The sequence below is a fragment of the Gymnoscopelus microlampas genome (genome assembly GCF_963454915.1).
Source record: "Gymnoscopelus microlampas genome assembly, chromosome: 5".
NCBI classification, from domain to species: Eukaryota; Metazoa; Chordata; class Actinopteri; order Myctophiformes; family Myctophidae; genus Gymnoscopelus; species Gymnoscopelus microlampas.
Window position 1 is genome coordinate 4,364,587 of NC_139942.1, and position 27,371 is coordinate 4,391,957.

Consider the following 27,371-nt stretch of genomic DNA (forward strand, 5'->3'; position numbering starts at 1 on the left):
ATGCGTCCCAATCAGAATAAAGAGCCTAGGTGGACAGCAACTATGTTGTGCAAAACACGCCATCCAAGTTTCCTTTTTGTGTAGGCATTGTCTTTTTTTATAAGACGGGCAATATTCAATCCTGTGGGTTAATTAGTGATTAATCACCATGGTAGAGAGAGAGAGGTTCGTTCAGCCAAAACCTGTCACTTGAGTTTCAAATCGTATCCTTTGATTGGCTGATGATAGGCTATAACATAGCCTAACTGACACAAGAAATGTATGTAGGAACTGTGTGGATTACGAAGACATTTTAATGAAAGATTGATCAGGGACGTGCGCTGTGCATTTCTGTTGCAGTGTTGAGTGAGGATTTCTTTGTCTGTCCGTGCGAGTGGGCATGCTCAAACATGTGGTGCGCGGCCCCGACCGGAGCGGCAAGCGGTGCTCGCTCCGAGTTTGCTCCTACCTTTTCAGAAACCCGCTCCCCGCTACTTTAAAAATTGTCCCGCTCCAGCTCCACTCCGCTCACATGCTCTGGTGCAGACACCATATTTTAGAGAAGGTAGTCCGCTACATAAGGACAGCAGAAGTTCCATTGCACTTTGACAGCCGGGAAGATGCCTTTTCTTTGAGGATCACGCAGTCTTTAGTGCAGTTAACTGATCTGGTGGAACAGAATAATATTTCTGAATTATGATGCCCATGACCGAGTTGAACAGATAATGGAGACTTTGGCGGAATATTCTGCCGTCACAGACGACGAACATCAACGAGGTGGCTCTCTCCAATCTCTTTGCTATCCGTGATCGACTTGTTGCTCCCATAGATGCGCTGCCTGCTCCGATCAGTGAAAGGGGGCGGCCAGCTCTTGACATCCCATTCGAAGTGATCGAGAGGTATCTACTGCAAGGTTTTAAAGTGAAGGAGATAGCGGAGCTGTTTGGCGTAAGCCACCGGACCATCCATCGAAGAATGCGAAGCAACGGATTGAGGTAAATTCTCAACTCGACTGTATGTGTAACCACAAGCAACTTCGCATGCTATCTGCATCTATTGCCCTCCATTGACAGCCAATTTCATTAAACAAATGTTCTATGTGATTGTATTAAACAGCGATGTGTGTGTGTGTGTGTAGTATAGTATATGTTCTTTTTTTAAATAAAGGCTTAATACGTCTGCTAAAGATATTTTCAGAAAGGTGTATTCTTCTTTTGTTACAGAGTATCTGACACATACTCTGAAATGAGTTACGGTGAGCTAGATGAAGTTATAGCAGAAATCCTTATAGCTCACCCTAACACCGGATACAGAATGATGCGATCATTTCTGCTCGCCAGAGGACTGCGAGTGCAAAGTAAGTTTTCCGTTATTCAGTAACCACATGAATGCAGCAAGGCCATAGCAAGTGTGTGTGTGTGTGTGTGTGTGTGTGTGTGTGTGTGTGTGTGTGCGCGTGAGTGCGCGTGTGAGACAAGATGGATGGACGGATGAACAGTTTAGTGTGTGTGAATTAATATAAAAATAATATTTTATAGACAATTCTTTGGGGTACGGCAGTAAAGTTAAAGTTCTATTTTGTTATAGTAATCCTTGCTATAGAGCGTTTGTTCAGTAACTGGTCTCCCTGTCTGTCCAGTTCTTTAATGACCAGAAAATATGCTTATAGGTGGTACACCAATTTAATCCAATCAAGAGAGAGAACTCAATTATCGGCATAGGTTTTCTTAGTTTCCTGGTTCCAATTTTGTCCACTCATTCTTTTGTTTCATCACTTACAATTTCACTTGTTTATGCTACAACATGTATGAGTTCCCTCTCCTCATTGGATGAAATAACACATGTATTTTCTATTCACTAAAGAGCTGGTGAAACCGAGAGACCCCTGTTACTGGACAAACACTCCATACTATATCAATGATTACTATGGGAATATAGAGCAATTTAACACTTAAAACGTATTAATGATGCATGTTTGTCCACCAGGGTGAGCATGTCTTTCTTGTTCCCCCCATAGTTCCAAGAGTGCGTGATTCTTTAAGAAGAGTGGACCCAGATGGGGCGGAATTGCGAGCCATAGCCAATCGCACACTGAGACGCAGGCAATATTCAGTTCCAGCACCAAATGCAATGTGAAACATAGATGGAAACCAAAATGAATCTGGTATTTTATTTCAGTATTTTTACATACCTGAATACATGTATTACATTATCTGAGAGTATCATTTCTTATTGTTTCAAAGTTGACATACTGTATAAGTAACCTTGCTTTCTTTATTTATGTTAAAAACCCAGTTGTCTATTAGTATGAACATTTTTAAAAGTTCTTTAGATTTTAGGTTGGGGTGTCATCCCCTTAAGAGAGTCATATTGTTTTCAAGCTTTGTGAATGATAAATGGGATTGGCATAGCCTAGTTAATGTGTTAGAAATTAGTCTGTCAAATGGGATTGGCATAGCCTAGTTAATGTGTTAGAGATTAGTCTGTCAAATATATTTCTAATCTGTAATGTACTGTATGTCTTTTTTCCTTCTTATTAATAGCTGGAGATTTGTGGTTCATGCCGGAATAGACGGCTTCAGTCGTTTGATTTCTTCGTATATCTGTCTGCTGCTACAAACAACCGAGCCTCTACGGTACCGGAGAGTTTCCTTGGTGCAGTCAAGGCAGTTTGCCATCTCGTGTACGCTCCGACAAGGGTGGTGAGAACGTTGAGGTCACCCATTTCATGGTGGAAAACTGGGGTCCGGACCGGAACTCGCACATCACAGGAAGGAGTGTCTATAACCAACGGTACGTTTTTAATAGTACCGTGTTTTAACCACTTGAACACTAGCATCCCTAGGAACATTCTCAAAAAATTGCAGATTTACAAGCTCACAACACATCGCAATGTATTGTGAGCTTGTAGATATTGTATTTTCAGCTAAGATATTTGGAGTTGACGGGAAAAAGACCCTTTTAAATGTGAAGCTTTGATCAACTTAATAACGGACATCATACTAGTCATACATTTTAAGGACTCCTGGACCAACCACACAATTCTGGAGTGAACATTCCCTTGGAAAGCAATAATTGAACATCAAATTGAACATCAAATTACACTCCAAACATTCTAAAGGCCTACCATTTTAAACATCAGCGAACCACTCCACCGTTCATTACCGCTAAGGAACCAAACCAATGTGCTTAATCTTTTGTACTGTCACTCAATATTATTCATCACTATCTTTTTTTTTAATCAAAACTGTCTTTGTAGGACAAAGCGCCTATGGAGGGTCCTTGATGTGTTCCATGTTCTCTTCCGTAACCGTGAGAGAGGGGGGGACGTTGAATCCTGATGACGAGGCGCATCTTTTTAAACTCCACTGGACTTTTTTGCCTCAACTGCAGCGACAACTTGCCTTCTTTATAGAGGCCTGGAACCATCACAGCCTGAGAACAGCAGATAGCCAGCCAATTTTGGGCCAGGGTTTCCTGAGGGACCCTGTTTTGAAGGGGGCGCCCTGGGACCTTTGCTAGGGTTCTGTGTGTGTGTGCCTATTACTGCCCAATCAGATTCTATTGCAGTGCTGGTTTGGCGGGTGGAGTCGGAGATGATCAGTGGAAGGGGAGACACCTGGCCATTGTCTCCTCAGGCACTATAAAAAACCTGCTCTACCATGGTCTGGCTCTTCAGTCCTCCTCAGGTCTCTGGAGCGGCCACACAGAAGAGCATGTTGCCTATACTTATCCTTATCCTACTTATCCTATTAACAATATCAACTTTGGACACAATCTGATGTCTGCAGATATGCCTTTGACCAGCCATAGAGTGGCACACATAACTCAAAATGTTAATGTGTTGTGGAATTCCCCTTTAAAAATGTACATGCTGGCCTGGTTAAGTGGAGTGCACTCGCACACACTAAGGTCCAACTAAACATTCTAAAACAATGAAACGGTTATAAGATGCCACAGCCCTTTAGTTTTGCAGTCTGAATATTAGAGCTACTTACATCCAGTCTGCAGAAACAACAAAAGTCAAATAAACTGCATTCTAAATTGTCTTACAAGGTGGAGGCAGATTATTGAATTGATTGGACTGGACCGTAATGGTTACAATGACTAGGAGAGGGTTCTTCAATGTTTTTCAGCCCAAGGACCCCTTAGCTGACAGAGAGATGAAGCAGGGACCCCCACTAAATGGTGTATACCATTGTGTTTCATATTAAACTTGTTTGACAGCACTATCATCAGTGCAGATCTACAAGCTCCAAGCATAGATCTGCTATTTTTGGCTAAGGTTATCCTCAGAATATGGATGCTAGGGTTCAAGAGGTTGATGTAAAAACAAATATCCTATCACACAAAGATTTGGCTGCCCCCCTGTAGTAACTCTGAGGTCCCCCTAGGGATCCCGGACCCCCTGTTGAATACCTCTGACTAAGGAGGTCTACTGTTCCATTTCTAATTTTGTCTGCTTACTACTTTGTGTCTTCCCTTCCAATTTAACTTTTTTCCCCTGTATGAGTTCTCTCCTGATCGAATGAAATTGGTATCCATAATTGAAAATGCATTTTTTGTTTACTCAAAAGCCAGACAAACATTACTTACAGAATAGAGATCTAGTTAACACAAATGTGTAATGTGAAACACTGTTGGTATGATAAAAGCATTACTGATTGTACTGCAACAATAAAAGCTAATTTTGTTGCATTTAAAACCTCTGAGCGTGTAGATGTATTTTCACACTCTTGTATGATATAGAGCATTAGTTTATGAAAAAAACGAAGTTGACATTTGGAGATTCAAGGTTTATACCTGACAGCAATGGCCTGGATCTGGGATTTGAGGAAATCCAATCAAGGGGATCAAGTTGTACAGACACTCGTTAGCTTAGTTGACCAGTGTCTTCAGGAGTCAAACTAGACACCAGTCTTTTCTATTTCTGCCAAAAAATAGCTGATCTACAAGCTCACAGTGTGTCACAATGTGCACATTGTGAGCTTGTAGTTTTTGTTGAATGTTTGCCCCAAAATAATACAAACACCATACAGGCAGGATCAAGAGGCGCATTTATTCATTTTTTGGGACTAAAAGTAATATAGTAATGTTATTTGGTAGGAGAAAGAAAAGAAAGAAAAGAAAAATAAATCAAAGCAGAAAAGGCAACGTTTATTGTCCTAAAAAATACATAAATTCAAAAGCCTTGACATGTCATACACAGCTGGTATTTCCGCTTCTGCCATCACACCTTGGTCACATGAAGTCTGAGATCTATATTGGAGCCACGCCGTTCCAATGTAGATCTCACTGACATCCAATAGATTGGATTTCCTAATAATAATGTATAGTGCTTAACTCTCAACAGTCTAATGTATTAAGAAGCACTGGGTCTATCACTTGCGCTGCATATCTTGGAAACAGGACCTCGGCCAGGTAGGGGCGCTCCTTTATCATGTCAAGCACACCCGTGTCTTTCAGCCCCTTACGGAGTTGCCTAAGTTGTGTTTTCCGTCATTCATTTACCTGGAGAAATAACAATTAAACGAAAAAGGTAATCTCTATTAGCTTATGAGTGATGCTACTTATTTTACAGAAATCCACCTAACGCAATATAAGGATAAAACATTGCAAATGACAGTCTATTACATTACAGCTTACTCACATCATTGGCTATTGTGTACTTGATTATTTTGAAAATCAAGGTTATTGTAGGGTTAAACGTTTATTTACAGCTGCAGAGTTAGACATTAATTCTTCTTTAAATATAAAAGTGAATGGACAGATGGTGATCAATGCCAGTAACCCAGTGTAAGAACTACTATTGGCTGCACAGTAGAGGAAAAAAAGTTCCTTCAAGCCAAACACACATGACCAACTGTCTGTTGGGAGAAAAACAGTGAATTCTATTTCATTGTCTCCGCCAGGCCGAAGGCATGGCGAGAGAGTATGTTTTACCCTCCGTCCGTCCGTGTGTGTCCTGTCCGCGTGTTAGCAGCTAATCTCCGGCACCGTTGGCCCGGTTGTTGCGAAACTGTGAACACACACTCCCTGGATGCCAATTCAGAACCTCTGCCTCAAAATTTTCACATGGGCCTGTTATAGCGCCACCTGGAGGCAGATTTGTGCAAAACCCATTTCTTTACATTACTCCTACAGATTTTATCCAAACGTCATGCAAATCGGTACACAGTATCTCTATAATCATGTGATCAACACGGATCTGTCCGATTTCCCATATTCCATCCTCATTGGCTAAGGTTTGCTTCCAAAATTCGCAGGATTGGTCCCTCAAATCGTGAACGCAGCTTGCGATTTCCATGAAATTTCACAAAACACATTCCCACTAGGCCAAGGAAGAAATGCCAACCTTTTTCACATTGGCCTGTTATAGCGCCACCAGCAGGTCTAATTTAGCAAAACACATTTTTGGAACAAAATGCCTCAAATCATGAATGCAGTGTCCAATTGCCGTGAACGACCTAAGAATAAATGGCACCCTTTTCACATTGGCCTATTATAGCGCCACCAGGAGGCCACAATAACGTACCTGACCTGGCGGAGACCTGTGCTCCGAGGAGCACTTTTTCTAGTTCTGTATTTTTTTACATTCCTTGTCCAAATATAACTGTGTCTTTACAAATTTATACAGCATACATGTGAAGTGTCCCATAGAGGGAACCCCCCTTTTCCTTTTCCTTTCCTAATTTTTTCTTTTGCATTTTTTTCTTTTTTGTGATTGATAGAGCTGTTATTTTTCCTTATCAACCATATATATAGATACTTATGCATGGCAGAACATCACATCAGTATGTATATAAGTACCGGTAACTTTCAAAGGCGACAAAGGAAAAAAACAGACTCGGAACACAGGCAGCCATTGGATGTAATGAAAGATTTTGTATTCAGACAGAGAGAGTGGAAGGTTACAGTATCACAGGTATGGTAGGCATCATCGGTCGTCGTCTCTCTCCCATTAAACAGAGAAAGCACTGGTCTTTAACAGCGTCCGTTAACATAAACATATGACATCATTGAAGATAGAACGAGCGTCCAGCCGTCAGAGGTGTCATCCTGCCATTGGTGGATAGTGATGATTACGTCGTCGTCAGATGATGATGAGGATGGTAGATGATGAAGATGATGATGATGGTGTGACAGTTTATCTTTGAACAAACAGCGTCCACATGTCTCGAACAACACGTTGGCCTCGGGTCTGACCGGTCACGGGTCAGTGGTTACTTCAGTGAAACTGTGAGAAGGGTTATGCATTGGAGGAGAACACCGAGATATGGTGTTCTTAAAACAATAGATAACCACAGAAAGGCCTGTAACTAGTTTGACCTTGCATAGACAGAGACAGGAGAAAATAGGGAGAATAGACATGATGGAATTTAGGCCAATATGACAGCTATTACATTAATTTGACATTTAAAGCAGGTTTAGGACATTAGACAAATTATGATTAATCAAAATATTTCTATCAGTGATTCTATCAAACAAAGTTATATTTAGAATATCTATATATAATTGTCAGACGGCTCACCTTTCTGACGCAGCACCTTTGATGAAGCCCTTTCGGGTGCACAGGTCATGGCGGACGGTGTCTTGTGTTGTTGGTGTGGTGGAAGTAGGCAAAGTTGCTGCTGATCCACTTGTAGAGGTACGACACCGGCACCTTGTCCTCCTCAATGTCCTGCATGGCCATTCAACAGTGTGAAGCCAACGGTGGCTTCACACTGTTGGTCTTGTTGTCAACCGTACCCTGCACCACCGGAGGATCTTGCTCTGCATGCGGCTGTAGGTCGTCGCTATGGGCTTGCTGGGGATCGGTGGCGTGTCCATTGATGCCAGGTCCCCAGCCAGAGGGGACAAAAGCCCCTCAGGAGAAGCCAGCGGCTGGTTGCAGCTGAATATTGGAGGTGGCTAGTGGTGGAATGCTGGGATCTGATGTCAAGCCACCAATTCTTGATTTTGTCGCGCCTCGTTTAGCATGTGACGTCAGTAAAGGTTCGCTGCCTTGATGAGGTCTGGCTCCGTCTGCCACTCTGTTAAATAAAAGAGCCAATAAATAAGGTCAAAATACTGCTGATGTTAGCTTTTACCTTTTTGCTATACAAAAAAAAATTGCTATACATTTTGTAATGTCAGCGCTAGTAGGCCTACTTATATATTTTGTATGCTTAGTATATACAGTCATGAACAAAACAAGTGACATCTTCAAAGACACGTTTACTTTCTACTTTTGCTACTTGATGAGCTAACAGCCACTTGGGTACCTGTAGAGGTCCCTGAGGTTCCTGGTTGATGCATTGCCCATGAAGTCGAAGGCTGTGTTCCCCATGATGTTGAAGGCGGGGATCTTGAGCTCCCCTCTGACGTTCTATGTTGTTCCCCATGAAGTAGGGCTGTCACAATCAGGACATTTTACTTGATGATTACTTGTCATACAAATAATTGTGATTATTAAGGGTCTACACCATGAATTTTAACTTTTTCTTCTTTTTTGTGTGTTTTTGGTCTCCCCTACCTCTCTTCTATCCCCAAAAATACCCCAGTTTGAACACTCAGGCTTTCACCGCAAATCTGGGGTTTTCTGTAAATTGGTCTCAAAACAGGCCAAACTGGTTTGCACGAGGGTACAATACCTCCCGTTTTTCAGTTTATTTTTATTATTATTATTTTTTTTTACTTTTTCCACAAAGAAACAGGAGATAACATGCATACAAACTGTCTCAATAGCCCTCCATGCCAAACAGGACAATGTGGTATAGGGCATCGCAGTTGCGGCCACTTCCGGGTTCCACTGCAAAATACTCAATGCATTTTTCCCATTGACATTTCCAAAAATATTTATATCAATTCATTTAAGCCTAGAATCAAGCCATCCAGGGTCCTGGTGAATCATGACCATTACATTTTTTTTCTGTGATTTTATTTTATTTTATATTTAATTATATGATATACTATATTTAATAAATACCCTTTGTCTTGCCGTTTTCATTTTTCTTTTTTCACAGAATCAAACGTTTTATGGTCATGATTCACCAGGACCCTGGATAGCTTGATTCTAGGCTTAAATGAATTGATATAAATATTTATGGAAATGTCAATGGGAAAAATGCATTGAGTATTTTGCAGTGGAACCAGGAAGTGGGCGGGAACTGCGATGCCCTATTGCAGGTGAAAGTGCTTTATAAGCCAGAGAGAAGTTAGTTGGAATGAGTATATCTGAGGCTTGATTTAGGCTCAAACCTTTTGAAAAACGTTTGAGAGACATAAACAATATGATATGAAATATTAGTATTATTTTTTAATTCATGGTGTAGATCCTTTAACAATTTCATTTATTTTTTTCCATTGAACATAAACATTACATTTCTGCTAGCCTTTTAGGATTTGTAAACACAACTTGTGGGCAGATATGACAAATACCTTAAATATAAAAATAAATGACTGACAATGACTAAAGTAAATAATGTACTATGTCAGTTAGATTTTCTTGGAATGTTAGAAATAGAAAATATAGTAATGCATTAAAGGAGTAGTTCACCTTAAAAAAAATGTTCTATCGATTGCACCCTACTCTGGAGGTGAGGGGAGAGGAGGCCACTCAAGAAATAATTAAATCGACTACTGAGAGAAGGGATTAGTCCAATGATCCAGAGTCTGTCTACAAACATAAATCGCTACAATTTACAAACTTTTTTATTGTCTGATGTGAAAAAAACAACAACATGCACTTCATTTGTACATAAAGAAATAACTGTAGTAACTATAACAGTTAGATCACATGTGTTTAAAGACAAATTGAACAGGCACAGATGTCTAACTAAGTCTCAGACATCTTCAACATCCCCAGAAACACTACAAGAATATCAGTTATTCTCTGTAGTGTTTCTGAGGATGTCAAGGATGTCTTCCAGTCCAGTGAGCTGGAACATATTTGCACTGAAGCTGGGGTCCCGACATTTTGGGCAGACGGTCCCATTGCAGATCCACTGCTGGACGCATCTCTGGCATCCAATCAGACTCCTGCAGGCGGGGTCCACAATGGGATGCCTCATGGTATCTGCAATATTCATAAACATAGTAGATCAGAACAATTAATTGATCAGTACATGTCTATGTTAGCATGCAATAGTATGTGATATTCAGTCCTTCACATGGAGAACTCTGGGTTCATTGTCCAAAGAGTGTTATGGATTGACCTACAAGAATATAAACTGCATTAACCCATTCAGAACCATCAGGGGTTTCAAAATGGACCCTTACAGGTCCTCTGAGAGTACAAATGAAACCAAAATGTGCACTTTCAAAGTTAAATTAACACTGGATTTTACAGTGTAAAATGTGATCCCAGAAATAACCCATTGTACACTTATTTACAGACCAGTAAGGATCCATTTGGACCTCCTGGTGGTCCCCGAACCCAACATTGAGAAACAGTGCTAGACGTTTTCTGGGAACGCGTCTGCTAGTGATGAGCGGGTCGGGCTTTTTCATGACCCGCCCCGCCCCGCGACGGAACCCAACCCGCCTCAACCCGCCCCGCGAACCCATATATAAATCTCTGGCTCAACCCGCCCCGCGACCCGCGATTTTTTATTTATTCTGTAAAATCATGGTTAGAAAATAATCCCCAAGTATAACTGTTTTATTGTTATTATTCTTATTCTTATTAGGAATACAGACAAAACAAGAGCATGTGATTATTTTTATTTTTTTTGCGTGTGAGAGCGGCTGACCCGCTCACCCACAGCCCGCATAATTGCCTCTGAAATTCTGACTTGACCCACCCGCGCCGCGGGTTGACCCGCGGGTTACGGGTCGACCCGCTCATCACTAGCGTCTTCGCCATTAATTTCTGAAACTCTTAAACCCCATTTATATTTCACCGTATGACAGAGTTGAACGCTGAAAATAGCACATCTCGAATGAGACTGTGCTGTGAGTTTGCATATCTGCCATTTCTAAGCATAGGACGTGTCGCATGGTGAGGTATAAACAAGAAGGCGTTTTTAGTCATCCTCAGGTCTGAAACGGTTAAAAAAAAATAGAAATGCAAACCTCTGCAGATCAGACACCTCAGAGTGACTCAGTGCTTGAGTCAAGGCGATCGTGGACACTCTGCTTTGGCGCATCAATTGAAGAAGTTCGCGGATGTTCTGGGTGACAGCTGTCATCCCATCAGCTGCCAGCGCAAGCTCCTCAGCGTCGTTAACAAGAAGGGACGCAAGGAGAAAAGAATAATAATTCAGAGAATGCACCATTGACCTTCCAAATTACACTTGCCAACATTGCAATAAGTCAACATGCTTCTGTTCTTTAGATTTGTACAACGGCTAAACATTAGACATTAGCTAGCAAATATCAAAATAAAAAAGTTGGCTTAGCAAGTGACATTTGAGGCTTGTCATTTACCTCATGTGTCACCTTTCTCTTGTTCCAAGCAGATCTGCAATATTCTAATTTACTGGCTTGTCATAGCCACATCTTGCCCTTTTTACAATGTGCATAAAAAGTCAAATTTACGGTCAAAGATAGGCAGACTGTGGCATACAGTCACCAACATAGACACCTCCCCATTCAAACACATGAAACGTTTATGTCTGTGTTTAGAAAAGCTGTTAATTAAATGCAATGCTCATTACCTGCTTCTGGGCCTCTTGCCCTGGAGTTGGTGGAAGTCACTTTCGAGGAGGACGATGACCTTCCTAGTGCTGCATTTCCACACCTTTGCTACAGAACAGAAAATGGAGCAACGGTTGATTTGAATTCCAAGATCTTGTTACATTTAAAACCATCATCACCAACTTTAAAAATACTTTAACGTACCGGAGTCTGTGTTGGAGACAACCAAGCGTTTCCACACCCCATGAAGCTTTGAATTCATGGATATGTATTTTGTTTTTGTCCCATTCCTAAGCCAATAATTTGATGACCGGATGTATATCCGGTAGGAAACAAAGAGTCTACTTTGAGTCCCCTACCAGATACATCTTTCCGCCGCTAATGAAATGATTGGCTTAGGAATGCGACAAAAACAACAAAGAATCTGCTAAATTCAAGGCTTCATGGGGTGTGTGCAATTGATACATAAAGCTGTCATTAAAGGGATATTTCACTTTCAAACAAACTTTGGGTCATTTTATCGTCTACTCAGGCTTTTGTGAGCCCCCCCCCCGACAGTTTTTAAATTCCTTGATTCAGTATTTCGATATTTGATATACATGTTATCAGACACCCCCTTGTTAAACCCATTGTAACTTCAAACTCCATTTTAACCATGTTAGATTCATCAAAAACACCTGTCCTTGGTTCTGGTGACTGAAATTGTCCTTCTAATACGTGAGGAAAAAAAAAAAGTAATTGAAAGTTTTTTCAAGTACTTTTTTCATTTATTTAAAAAAAAGAAAATACAATAAAAATAATAATAAATGAATGAAGTAATCGAAAACACATGGCCCCCTCACATATTAGGACGGCAGGATGAGTCACCAGAACCAAGGACAGGTGTTTTTTTATGAATCTAACATGTTACAAATGGAGTTTGAAGTTATAATGGGTTTGTATGGGAAGGGAGCGTGTCTGATAAAATGTATATCAAATATCTAAATACTGAATCAAGCAACTTGAAAACTGTCTGGGGGGCTCACTCCTGAGTAGACAATAAAATTACACAAAGTTTATTTGAAAGTGAAATATCCCTTTAACATCTTTGACAAAAATCCCTCGACATTTGTATATATCTGTCAAAATAACAAAGCTCGAGATCTTAATTCCATTGCAGTCTTTTGGCTTTTAAGTGTATGTCAACTGAGTGCCGTGTGTTAAAGGAGAGTTCCAGTCATTTTAGGTGTTTGCTTTGATGTGTCGCTAATTACTCACCAACATACCAGGGGCAGTTGGCTTTTTTCATAGAAGCCCCTGTTGTCCATTGTGGAGACCCCTTCCACTGGCATAATGGAGCAATGTGGATAAACAAAAATCGCCTATTTTAGCAGCTCCAAAGTTCGATTTTTCACTAATCCTCATTATGCAGTGTACTGACACTCAAACATGCACTGAATGTCCCTTATGAGATGCCACTCATGCAGAACGACGTGAAGCTAGTCCTCGGTGTTGCCAGATTCTGTGAGAGAAACAAGCAACCAGCTCCATGTCGTCCTGCATGAACGGCAGCTCATGCCGCCTCCCCCATGACAGCCGGGGCGCCTGATGGAGGAGAAGGGAACTGGTTGGAATAACATGAATCATTTTGAACCAATTAAGGTAGCGTATGTGATTAAACGTGTGTACATTCTGTACAACTGCCTTTCTACCGTACGGAGCGAGTCAGCTTGTGTGTGTGTGTGTGTGTGTGTGTGTGTGTGTGTGTGTGTGTGTGTGTGTGTGTGTGTGTGTGTGTGTGTGTGTGTGTGTGTGTGCGGTGTTGAGTGTGTGTTGACAAAAAGCGAGAGTCGTACCTGATGTATGCTTCATTGCACGATGGTGTACTGATCTACTGTTTTAACTCAAATAATTATCTCTGCTTCGTGCTTTTCTCACAAGTGTGTAACTGGATAGTTGTTGCGAACGCGGAAGGAGGCCTCCGACCAAGTGGAGCATACTATGACACTCGGCTCGGCTTGTGTGTCTGTCTGTGTGCAGTATGTGTGCAGCCGCGCCCCCATGTCACTCACGCTCTCATCGGCTGCCCCCATGTGAGTCACGCTCTCATTGCCGTGTGGCTGAAATTCGCCTGTGCCCCTGGGTGACTCATTACACTCCTCTGAGAAAAATATAGCAGCGACAGTCAAAAATAACACATCTACAAGCATCTACACGAGTTCATCTATTGGGATATCTAAGAATTCCATGTCATTTGTGCATATTTCAGGCCGGATGGCAAGTAATTGCTCATTCCTTTCTATTCTTCTTATTGTTATTTTCGAGCTGCGTTCGCTTCCAGCGTTCGCGCGTCTTACTTGTGTCTGTACTGGTACGGCAAATTAATATAATTACATTTATGAAGACATAAGATGGAGCCGTCTTTCATCGTTACTACTACTACTACTACTACTACTACTACTACTACTACTACTGATAATAATAATGATTAGACATCGCATAAAAAGCAGTAGCGGTCATATTTTATGAGCTCTAATTTTGGGCATTGGGGATTAGCATATGCCACCGTGGTCCACAAAATAAAATAAAATGTCAAACACAGCCGTGCAGAATCAAGTTGCTGTTATGGCATTGCCATGTTTGTTTGCATTCAGTATGCAGCACCACCCTCTAGTGTCTAACATGATGAATTATACCTCTGTGTGGAAGATTGATTGAACTGTGCATATTATTATTGGATACATTTAAGCTGTATGGATTGTGTATTAACCCACCTGTCAACATAGCTCAATGGACTCGGGTTTGTGGTCCTAAACCGGTGTGTTTGCTCTCATGTTGTCAGAGCAGTATTGTGTGCATGCCTTAAAATGCGCGCACACACACACACACACACACACACACACACACACACACACACACACACACACACACACACACACACACACACAGCTATAAAACAGAGGAAACACTGCATAGAATTACCGTAATTTTCGCACTATAAGGCGCACCTGAATATAAGCCGCAGCAGCTAAATTGAATGATTTGTACATATATAAGCCGCACTGGGCTATAAGCCGCGGGTGTTTTAATGTTTAATTACCATATGTAAGGGTTTGTGCACAGAGAGGACTGTCGGGAAAGAGATGGCTGTTTGGGGAAGCTCCCATTTATTAACATTTCAACAAACAAGTAGAGATTAAGGGCAGGTACACACTGTAGGACTTTTAAAGTGGTCGGGGGTCGTCTGATCGTTAAGTATTACACACGGCAGGAGTTTATTTCTTGAAATCGGCTGTCATATATCGTTGTGGTTTTCCATATAGATTGATCCCCGACCAGGGATTACACACTGTAGGATAGTTCACTAAGATGCTATCCAGGATCAGACCCAATACACACATTTGTTTTTATTCCAAGTAATTTTAATCGATGTATCCCGTGGGCCGTGATGTGTCTCTCTCTTTCTCTCTCTCTCTCTCTTCAAGTAGGCTACGCAGCACTAGCGTTGCCATGTCCGCTTATTATAAGCGAGTTTGGTCTTGTTTTTTCTGTAAAGTTGCTTGACAGTTTAGTTGCTTATTTGACCTTGTGTCCTAATGGTGTTTGAACCAGTTGTTTTCAAACATTTTCATGGCAAGGACCCCCAAATTAATATTTGTCTGCAGACCTCCCCCTTTCGGAAAATATGTTGTGCCACAGACCCCCATACAAGATCTGTGTGGATCTTTTTTTCTCCATTATGTTCTTCTTTGAAAATAGCCTATCTACAACGTGAGCTTGTAGATTGGCTATTTTCATAAATCCAATGTATTTGTATATACCGTTAAAAGTGCTCATAGTCACTTTTCTTGGGCTTGTTTTCACAAACCTGCTTGCTTATTTCTCTTGCAAAATCTGGCAACACTCACAGACAACGTCAAACGACACACACACACACACACACACACACACACACACACACACACACACACACACACATACAGATCGCTCGCTCTCTGTGTGTGTCTCTCTCTATCTCTGTCTGTGCAATAGTCTCAAATAAACAGCCCCCCTTTGAGCACGCTCGCTCACTCTCATTCTGTTTTATAATAATGTTTAACTTAATACAGGTCTGGACGGTAACTATGCGGGGGATCTGTTTGTTGTGGTCAGGTCCACCGACCTTCCATAGCCACGGTGGCTGTAATAATGTGCTCTCATTGGCTGTAGCGTACATCTCCTCGCAGCTCCTTTCATCTTACTTGTTTTGACATGTCTGTAAAGCACTTTGGAACTTTGTTTAGAAAAGCGCTATACAAATAAAATCATTATCATTATCATTATCATTATCATTATCATATTGTATGATATTGTCTGCTGTCCTGTATACTGAGATCGAATCGCATCACAGCGAAAATGCCGATCAAACGCTCTGATCAAAGCACTCCATTCCAGTACTCCACTCCAGCAGTTCTATGCAGCACTTATAACCAGCATGCTGTGAAACTTTGCTGACTATGATTCTGGAGAGGTTATGTTCTCTGTTTGAGTAATATCACTTGATCAATCCTTTTTTAACATTTAGTTTTAACATAATATCAGTAATAAAAAGTAAGAGCAGAGCGTGGACCGCGGTCGTGGCCGCGCGCCACATGTTGTACGGGCTGACACATTGTCTGTGCGAGCAACACAGAAGTGCGCAGCGCGTCCAGATCCAGACTTCATTTAAATTCTCCGTCACCGTCATCCACACAAGTATGTTTATAAATACCTTGTGACTGTTAAGTTATATCACCAGCCGATTAAACAATACGATTTGAAACGCAAATGATTTTGGCTGAATAAACAACACTGGCTTTTGCGACGCGAGCGGCGAGCCTCTCTCTCAGTGGTGTAAATGAATGCCCTTCTTATCTTTATCATCCTACAGCGTCACACAAAAGCAACAAAAGTAGATCTACAAGCTCTATGAGGTTTCCACCCGACAGAGACGATATTATGTACTGTATAGTCCCTGTCCACTGCCAACCCTAACCAGTATTGGGGAGGGTGTAGACTACTAGAGACAACCACTTTCTTCTGTCGTTTGTGTCTGTCTCTTCCTCACTCATTCTCCCCTCTCATCCCCTTTCCTCTATGCCATTGGTTTTCAACCTTTTTCATATCAAGGTCCATTATTTATTCCACATTTAAGCATTTAAGATTTTTTTCACTGCCTGTTTTTCAGTCTTTTACTTTATTTTCTAGGGGATGCTAGATTTTAGTTGGGCAGGCGTCCGTCTGCCTTGCCTCTATGGTGGGTACTGATTGGGACGCATTTGGGATAAAAGAGGCCGCACCGTTATATAAGCTGCAGGGTCGAAAAAAGGTCGCGGCTTATAGTCCGAAATTTACGGTAGTTCAGACGCTTAATGATAATCTCAATCTCAATCTCTCTCTCTCTCTCTCTCTCTCTCTCTCTTTCTCTCTCTCTCTCTCTCTCTCTCTCTCTCTCTCTCTCTCTCTCTCTCTCTCTCTCTCTCTCTCTCTCTCTCTCTCTCTCTCTCTCTCTTTATATTTTGACTAGACTTCCTGCACCTCCCTGTTTGTAAAGACGATGTTTCCCCTGAAGAGAGGAGCCCCAGTCTGGTCCAGGAGGAACCAAAGCCTCCACAGATCAAACAGGAACAGGAGGAGCTACTTCAAAGGCTAGAGCAGGCTGATGGGTCAACAATGACATTACTAGAAGTGATGAGTGAAGGTGATGATGAAAACATAAAGATGGAGCCCGTTGCCAGCACCTCAACTGAATACATGAAAAAACAAGCTGATAAAGAGGACTGTGGAACATCACAACCAACCAGTGATGACCAGCTCCTTTCTTCACACTGTTCTCAATCCGACACTGAAGACAGTGATGAGTGGGAGCCCACGGTAGAATCTGACACCGAAGACAGTGACAAGTGGGAGACCAGGAAAGATCAGTCGCCTGACCAGCTCCTCTCTTCACACTGTTCTGAATCTGACACTGAACAAGGTGATGAGTGGGTGGAAGCCAGGGTAGATCATTCAGCTTTAAACAAACTGAAATCACAGAAGGCCCAGCATGTGGAAGGACATGGATTGTCTTTGAGAAACAAGCTGTCCCAGTCCCAGAAGCCATCAAAACAAAGTCAATCCACTAGGAGTCACAACAAGAAGACAACTTTTACTTGTACAGAGTGTGGCAAAATGTATAATCGTAAGGAAACTCTGAAAAGGCACACAATTATTCATACAGGAGAAAAGCCATTTATTTGCACAGTTTGTGGCAAAGGCTGGAATGACAAAGGTAATCTTAAAAAACACTTGAGGACTCATACACGTGAAAAGCCTGTTCACAAAGGTAATGTAACGTTTAGCTGTACAGAGTGTGGCAAAGTGTTTAATCGTAAGGCAACTCTGAACAGACACACCAAGATTCATGCAGAAGGAAAAACTACGTGCACAGTTTGTGGTAAGGTCTGTAATGACAAACGTAACCTACAAGTACACATGAGGACTCATCCAGGGGAAAAGACGGGTCACAAAGGGAAGAAAACTATTATTTGTACAGAGTGTGGCAAAATATTTAATCGTAAAGATAGTCTGGACAAGCACACACTGATTCATACAGGAGAAAAGCCCTTTACTTGCACAGTTTGTGGCAAAGGATTTAATAACAAACGTAACCTACAAAGACACATGAGGACTCATACAGGGGAAAAGCCATGTACGTGCATCGTTTGTGGCAAAGCCTATAGAAACACGAGTCATCTTAAAGTACACATGATGACTCATACAGGGGAAAAGCCGTTTAGGTGTACAGTTTGTGGCAAAGGCTGTAAGCGTAAGATTGAACTAAAATTTCACATGAGGACTCATACAGGGGAAAAACCGTTTGCATGCACGGTTTGTGGCAAAGGCTGTATAAGCACGGGTCTGCTCAAATTACACATGAGGACTCATACAGCAGAAAAGCCTGCTTTAAGTTAAGACATTGACACAGAGTTAAAAACGTACAACTAAAATCTACAAATGGATTCAGAATCAAGGTGTTGCAGAAATAACATAACATAAAATAACTAGGGATGGGACAATATGAAAATGTTATGTTACAATTATTGCGACTTTGGTATTACATCCATTCCTATTTTAAATGCTTATATTTGGGTTTTTATCAACTTAGCATCTTGCAAAAGAGCATCATGATACTACTTGGTCAAATTTAATGTGCTATCCAACAGAAGCCCACAGTGGTAAAGCTGGTTGTTTTCTTTCACATAATATAATGTGTATTTGGTCAACACAGTCTCACTGCCCAGAAGTCACGTGTTGACTTTTGTGCAGAACGCCTTCCAGTCACATTGTGACTTCAGGGTAGCTCCATAGACAACATGCTAAGATACGTGGTTTAAATGCAACATAACACACGTCACTACCCAAACAAACCTGGCAATATTCTGTGCATTTTCATATTTTGTTAGTCATTTTTAGTGTTTGTTGAGAACGAGGGATTTGTTTAACTTTTCCAACCCTGTGACGTCACTTTAGATTACTTCCGCATTCCGCGTGTTCGTACTGATGTCTTTATCAGTGTCAATAAAGATCTGACAAAAAAAAATGTTTCATGATCTATCTAATTATCTCTCTCTCTCTCTCTCTCTCTCTCTCTCTCTCTCTCTCTACATAAACGTTCAAATGTTTTCAAAAAGTGCTGACCCTATGGCCACGGATGTTACAATTATGCACGGGTCCTCAAAAGTACCCGTATCTTCTGTACTTTTTAATAAAAATCATTTTAATCTTATTGCTGGCTATTTTATCAGAGAGTTATAATGTTGCGTGAGTGCAGTACACCTCTCAACCCATAGGGTTGTGTCAAAACATATGGAGAAAATGGCCAGTAATTGGATTAAAAGGCTTTTTATTGAACATTTATAAAAGATACGGGTACTTTTGAGAACCCATATATAATTATAACATCCGTGGATATATTTATATTTGAAATTTGAACGTTTATGTAGATGTACAGGTAGTAAATTGAGAAGTGCAAACACCAGGTTGAAGTTCCGCCATGACTGCCATAATTTATTATGGTTTCCCTAGTGCTCCGGCATATACTGCATCCGGATCCGGACATGAACATTCCATTTCCGTATCCGCTCTTGATACGAAGTTGGTAAACCAATCACGGGACTTGCGTCATGCGGAACTATTTGCACTTTTTCCATTTACAGCCCGTACATCTACATAAACGTTCAAATGTTTAAAAAAAAGTGCTGAACCTATGGCCACTGATGTTACAATTATGTACGGGTCCTTATAAGTACCCTTACCCTCCGCATTTTCTAATAAAAAGCATTTTAATCTGATTGGTGGCCATTTTATCAGAGAGGTATAATGTTGCTTGAGTGCAGTACACCTCCCAACCCATCACGTCAAAGCATATGGAGAAAATGTCCAGTGATTGGATTAAAAGGCTTTTTATTGAACATTACAGAGGATACGGGTACTTTTGAGAACCCATACATAATTATAACATCCATGGCCATTAGTTTTGATTTGAAAATTTATTGGAGGATAAATCCCTTGAGATGTATCATCTCGTCTTCCAGGGTGTCCTCAGGCACAACATACAAACAATGACAAAAAACAATCACAAAACATTCACTAACGACAAAACATACACATGAGACATACACATAAGGGCTCTCACACCATCCCAGACCGTACTACATCAACAACACATGTCATCTAAAAACTGAAAGTAAATAATGAGAAAATAAAAGTAAAAAGTGATCTAAATACAATCAAAAACAAAAATCAGAAGCAAGAACAGTTCGTTTTAAGTGAATCAAGTAAGGACATTTTGAAAACAGGAAATGAAATAATTGATCTAATTGCAATTGGTAAATTGTTCCAGTCAGTAGGAGCTTTAAATTTAAAAGAACGTCTCCCAATTTCTTTTTGTATACCAGGTGTAACAAAATAAGGTTGTTGAGTGTGTCTTGATGGATAGATTGAACTGTGTGGATGTAAAAGCTCTTTTAAATAAGATGGATAATTAAAGTAAATACATTTGAAAACAAAAAGCAGCCAATGAAAATGTCTCCTATCACGAGGCAATAGCCAATTTAGCGTATCATACAGTACACAATGATGTGTACTGTAGGGACACCCAAGTACAAATCTACAGATATTATTGTGGACTACATTTAATGCATTAAGATGGGTCTCTGAGGTGTTATGATAGATGATGTCACAATAATCAATGATAGGGAGTAAAAGCTGCTGAACAATGTATTTTCTTATTTGAATAGTAAAACAATTTCTTGATCTATACATTAATCTGAGACTATTATTTACTTTACTCCTAACAGAATCAATATGATGTTTAAAGGATAATTCAGAGTCTAACCAAAGGCCTAAGTATTTGAATGTCTCCACTGTCTTGAGTGGTGATCCATCTGCAAAATAAATAGTAAATTCCGAGGATGTACGTTTGAGAAAGTGCCTAGAACCAAACAACATGCTGTACGACTTTTTCTTATTTAATATGAGACAATTATTTAAAAGCCATTTTTGAACCAAATTAAATTCAGATTGCAAAGAACTTTGAATTATAGATATATCAGTATCGGATGTATAAATAGCCGTGTCATCAGCATATAACTGGATGGAACAATTGGTGCATATTTTAGGAAGATCATTAATGAAAATCGAAAAAAGTAAAGGACCTAATATCGATCCTTGCGTAACACCTTTTTCAACTACCAAGAAATCTGATTTAACTTTATTAAAAGAAACACACTGACGTCGATTATGAAGGTAGGAACTAAACCAAAGTAATGCCTGTCGCGAAAGGCCAAAATCATAAAGTTTATCCAAAAGAAGATAGTGATCAACTAAATCAAAAGCCTTAGTTAAATCAATAAAAATAGAACCTAACAATTTACTATTGTCAATAGAGGAGTATATATCATCACAGAATTTCACCAGAGCGGTAGTAGTGGAAAAATTAGAACGAAAACCTGATTGAAATGGGGATAAAATATTGAGATCAGTAATATATTTAGATAATTGATTAAAAATTAGCTTCTCAAATATTTTAGCCGTTGAGCAAATAATAGAAATAGGTCTATAATTATTAACCTCCAATGGATCACCACCTTTAAAAAGTGGCGTAACCTTTGCGCATTTCCAAATAGATGGGAGTTGACAAGTTGATAGGGACAAATTAAATAAATCTGCAAGCGGGAAAATAAGAACTTGGGAAGCTAATTTAATGAACTTGGCCTCTAGTCCGTCTGGACCAGTGGCACATCCAACTTTAAGTTCTGAAATCACTCGTGAAATTTCTATAGGTAGTATACGTCTAAATGAAAACGAGCCATTTATAGGACTACTAACATGATTATTTAAGTAAGGAGAATCAAAAGAGTAAGAATTACCAACAGAGGAAAAGTAACGATTAAAAACATCAGAGATAAGAGCAGGGTCTTGGACAACTTCATTATTTACACGTATCTGAGTAACAGGATTTTTGCTTGGATTAAGAATATTCTTCAACCTATTCCAAAATTGTTTTGGATTATTGAAATCTTGAGAGAGTCCATTTATTCGCCTTTGCATTTCTAGTCTGTGTCTTACAACTATTTCGCAATTGTTTGTAGAAGTCCCAATCAACTGAGTCCCTAGTAGATCTATATTTTGCCCAAGCCATATCTCTGCGTTTAAAGAGGCTTATCAGATCTGAATTGATCCATGGTAAATGTCTACCTTTAACTCTTACTTTTTTCCACGGGGCATGTTTGTCAATTACTCTCCCAAGTTCACTTAAAAGAAACTCCCAAGCATCCTCAACAAAAGGTATCAACTGAAACCTATTCCAGTCTATTGCAACCACATCCTGAATAAAATTATCTGTATTTATGTTTCTACACTGTCTCATATTTATATATTTTGGAGGAAGACGTGGAATACTTATCTTCCAAACACAATATATTCCAGAATGGTCACTAAAACAGTCGGAGAGGACCCCAGATTTAACAATCCTATCTGGATGTGAGACAAATATTAAATCTAATAGTGTTGATGTTGTTTCAGTAACTCTGGTCGGCTCAGTGATAAGTTGAGTTAAGTTTATGTTGTCAAATATTTTTTTCTCATTTGAGGAGAATCGAGGAAGCCAATTCCAATTAAAATCACCTATACAGATTAATTCCAAGGGACAATTAAGAGAGTTAATTGTGGACAATATAGATCTACTAGTTTCCACAGGAGCCGATGGGGGCCTATAGAAATTACCTATGATCAACTTCTTGTTTTGATGAACAATTAACTTAACATAAAGACAATCAAAATTCAACGAATCAACTTGGGGAATTATAAGTTGTGAATTCAGACTAGAAATGACATATGTTGCCACACCACCTCCTGCTCTATCTCTATCTGTTCTATACAAAACATAGTCATTTATCTGGATTTGTTCATCAGATATAGTACTACTTAACATAGTTTCAGAAAGAGTGATGACATTAGGCTTATAGGTAGCTGCCCAGACTCTCAACTCATCAATCTTTGGAAAAATGCTTCTGATATTAAAATGGATAATTTTTAAACCTTTAACTGTATTCATGCTTTAAATCAGAATAATCATGACAGAGTGTATTTGTGACAATTGCATGTAGACATAGTTGGTCAGGTGGAGGGATGAACAATGGAGAGAGCCACACAAAAACACTACACTCAAATACACATCTACAAGGACAAAAGACAAACACAAATCTAACAATTTGTTAATATATCTTTATCTTTATATTTGAAATGTGAAGGTTTATGTAGATGCAAACACCAGGTTGAAGTTTCGCCATGACTGCCATGATATTTCTAAATGTCACATGACATTGATGCTCCTATGACCCACAATTCATTGCTACTCCCCATTAACAGGTAAGGAGACGTCACTTGTTTTGTCTTCATTCATCTAATAATAAAATATTTAATCTGCACCACTAAATGATACAACTACACCACAGGGTCTTTGTTAGTGTGCTGTCCCCTGACCTCTTTAATTGTTATTGTGACATGCCACCCTGTGGTTGCTTTATGTTATTTCAACCCCTCTTAAATGGTACATTCCAGTTTTGCCACCCTGTGGTTACTTTGTGTTAATTATTTCCTTGAGATGGTACAGTCCAATGCAAGTAGTTCATTCCTACGTGGTCTTTGGAGGAGCAAGCAGTGTGTTCTTCACAGCTCTCCAAACTTTGTGTGTGTCTTGGAGTAGATATGTCTGTAAGTTAAATTTGAATCTTATGTATTATGTGTAATGTGTATATGTTTCAGTTGCAAATAACAACAGGAATATTTGTTTGTGATTTGAATGCTTTTCTGAAACCATGTGTTTGTTTATTTCTATGTTTTACAGTCTTACAAAAAAAATCAATGTGAACCCAATGCAAATCTACAGTAAAGACTCTTCTAAAGATATTGCCTTGGGAGTTTGTACGCTATCTGTCTAGCCTTTGCACAGACACGCAAGTGTGAGGACAGAATAGTAAGAAGACATATACTCAACGATCAAACAAATGGGAGCTGTCTACAGATTGTCACTCTGCATGCTCAATTAACCAGAAGATACCAAGCTGCAATCAATCAAGTAGCCAGTATGGATCAGACTGCAGAGAATATGGAGAAGACCTTTGTGACCAGGTCAGAAGCTTCTGGCTCAAAAGATTCAAAGCAGTCCAGCAAGGCCTCACTGCACTCCTGCAAGGCTTCAGTGCATTCCAGCAAGGCCTCAGTGCACTCCAGCAAGGCCTCAGTGCATTCCAGCAAGGCTTCAGTGCACTCCAGCAAGGCCTCAGTGCATTCCAGCAAGGCTTCAGTGCACTCCAGCAAGACTTCAGGGCGCTCCATCAGATCAGCAGCCAGTGCTGCAGCCACCAAAGCCAGAGCAAAGGCAGAGGCAGCACGGGCAGAGGTCTCCTACGCAGAACAGGAGGCAAACATGATGAGAGAGAAAGCAGGACTTGAAGCTGAGGCAACTCGTCGTAGAGCAGAGGTGGAAGCTGAAAATGCACGACGCATAGCAGATGTGAATGCCAACCTACATGTGTTGCATATACAGAGAGCAGCAGTTGCAGCTTCAGCAGAGGCAGAGGTCCACGAGGCTGCAGTTGGCTGCAGTTACTGGGCGTGGAAGTTCTCCTTCCAAAGTGTTATGAGAGACCTCAATTTAACAGACAAAGAGGAGCTAGATCTGCTCACAAAATGGCTCGGCCCAGAGTCCTCTCAGCTGGCCAAAAGACTCAGGTCAGTGCATATTAACAATCCAAACGCTGGGGTCAATATGATTTGGAAGAGATTAGAGGAAACTTATGGGAGCTCAGAGGTGATAGAGAATGCCCTGCTGAAAAAACTAGATGACTTCCCTAGACTCTCAGACAGGGACAACATAAAGTTAAGAGAACTTGGCGACATCCTATTGGAACTTGACGCAGCTATGTCAGGTGGTTACTTGACAGGATTATCATATCTTAACACACCCCGTGGAATAAATCCAATCATGGACAAACTTTCATTTCGGTTGCAAGATAGATGGATCTCCTGTGGCTCTAAGTATAAGGAGGACCACAGAGTCTCCTATCCACCATTTAGCTTCTTTACCAAATTCATTGTCGACCAAGCAAGGATTAGGAATGATCCTAGCTTTGTGTTCTCTACAAGTAGTCACCAGAGCCCTACAAAAACAGACAAGCCAGGATTAAGGAATGTATCCAAAACATCTGTGTCAGCTAAAAAGACTGAAGTTTCAGCTACAACAGCAGACTCTCAGACCAAAGGCCCTGAAAAGAAAACTGAGGAACCAGACACTCAGTGTCCAATCCACAACAAGCCACATCCACTGTCCAAGTGTCGGGACTTCAGACGTAAGCACATAGACGAGCTTAAGGCTTATCTGAAAGAAAAGCGGATTTGCTTTAAATGTTGTGGTTCCACTAAGCACATTGCAAAAGACTGTAATGTCAATCTCAAATGCAAAGAATGCAACAGTGATAGACACACCTCAGCGCTGCATCCTGGTCCAGCTCCCTGGATAGCAGAGGCACTTACAACTGTGAGAGATCAAGGCGGGGAGTCAGAGGAGACTGCCTCGTCTGCTGTGGTCACATCAAAGTGCACAGAGATATGTGGAGTAGCGTCAAAACCCAGATCATGCTCCAAAATCTGTTTAGTGTCTGCTTTTCCCTCCGGTCACCCTGACAAAGCAAGGAAAATGTATGCTGTGTTGGATGACCAAAGTAATCGGTCATTAGTGAAATCTGAATTCTTTGATCTTTTTGGAATTAGCGGTGACTCAGCCCCTTACACTCTGAGAACATGCTCAGGCATTATGGAGACAACAGGGAGGAGAGTATCTAATTTCACTGTCCAGTCCATTGATGGGCAAACACAGGTAAAACTTCCCACTCTAATTGAATGCGACATGATGCCGGAAGACAGATCAGAAATTCCAACACCTGACATTGCCCAATATTTCCCCCATCTGAAAAAAAGTAGCAAACCAGATCCCAGCACTAGACCCAAGAGCCCAAATCATCCTTCTCTTAGGTAGAGATATTTTAAGTGTACACAAGGTACGTGAGCAGTTTAATGGGCCCCACAACACGCCTTATGCACAACGGCTAGATTTGGGTTGGGTTATAGTGGGAGAAGTATGCTTGGGAGGAGCTCACAAGCCATCAGATGTGAGCATCTTCAAAACAAATGTGCTACACAACGGACGCACATCTCTGCTCAGTCCTTGCGGGAACAGGATTCAAGTGAAGGAGAGATTCACTCCTGACACACAACAGCCGTACAAAACGCCTCAGTGCTGTCTAGAGACTGTAACCCCTAGCACAGACAGCTTGGGAGATGGTGTGTTTGTTAGGACTCCAGATGACGACAAACCCGCTCTGTCCGTGGAGGATAGCATGTTCCTGGACATAATGGACAGAGAAGTGTACATGGATGATGCGAACCACTGGGTGGCACCGTTGCCATTTCGCTCACCGTCGTCAGTTGCCGAACAACAGAAAGCAGGCGTTAAAACGTCTCTCCACTCTGCAACGTTCACTAGAAAGAAAACCTGACATGAGAGAACATTTTGTCAGTTTCATGCAAAAAATGTTTGAGAATGACCAAGCAGAACCAGCTCCACCATTGAAACCAGGTGAAGAGTGCTGGTATCTGCCCATTTTCGGTGTCTATCACCCACAGAAACCAGGGCAGATTAGAGTAGTATTTGACTCAAGCGCTCAGTATGAAGGCATCTCCCTGAATGACACACTCCTCAGTGGACCCGATTTAAACAATACACTCCTAGGTGTCCTTATGCGTTTCCGCAAAGAGCAGGTTGCAGTCACTGCTGATGTGCAGCAAATGTTTTATTGCTTCGTAGTAAGGGAAGACCACCGCAACTATTTAAGATTCCTGTGGTGCAAAGATAATGACATCACCAAGGAAATAGTGGAGTACAGAATGAAAGTGCATGTGTTTGGTAACAGTCCCTCCCCAGCTGTAGCCACCTACGGACTTAGACGTGCAGCTGAGCAGGGTGAAGCTGAACATGGAGCAGACGCAAAACAGTATGTCACAAGAAACTTTTACGTGGATGATGGACTTGCCTCTGTGCCTACAGAAGCTGAAGCAATCAGCCTCTTGCAGAGAACTAAAGAGATGTTAGCAGCCAGCAATCTCAAGCTACACAAGTTTGCATCCAACAGTAGCTCAGTCATGGAAGCATTCCCCAAAGATGACAGAGCGAA

General features: G+C 40.9%; 1 protein-coding gene across 1 annotated transcript in view; it reads left to right on the forward strand.

Annotated features, from left to right (window-relative positions):
- The window catches only part of LOC311044837 (uncharacterized protein), a gene marked incomplete at both ends in the record, with an annotated part of 35,114 nt that extends 16,169 nt beyond the window's left edge, over window positions 1-18,945 (forward strand). The window contains 3 exons of the mRNA XM_084056653.1: window positions 17,123-17,332; window positions 17,447-17,572; window positions 18,866-18,945. Of these exons, the coding sequence (XP_083912779.1) occupies window positions 17,123-17,332; window positions 17,447-17,572; window positions 18,866-18,945 (416 nt within the window). The remainder of the gene's footprint in view (window positions 1-17,122; window positions 17,333-17,446; window positions 17,573-18,865) is intronic.
- Between the last annotated feature and the right edge of the window lie 8,426 nt (window positions 18,946-27,371).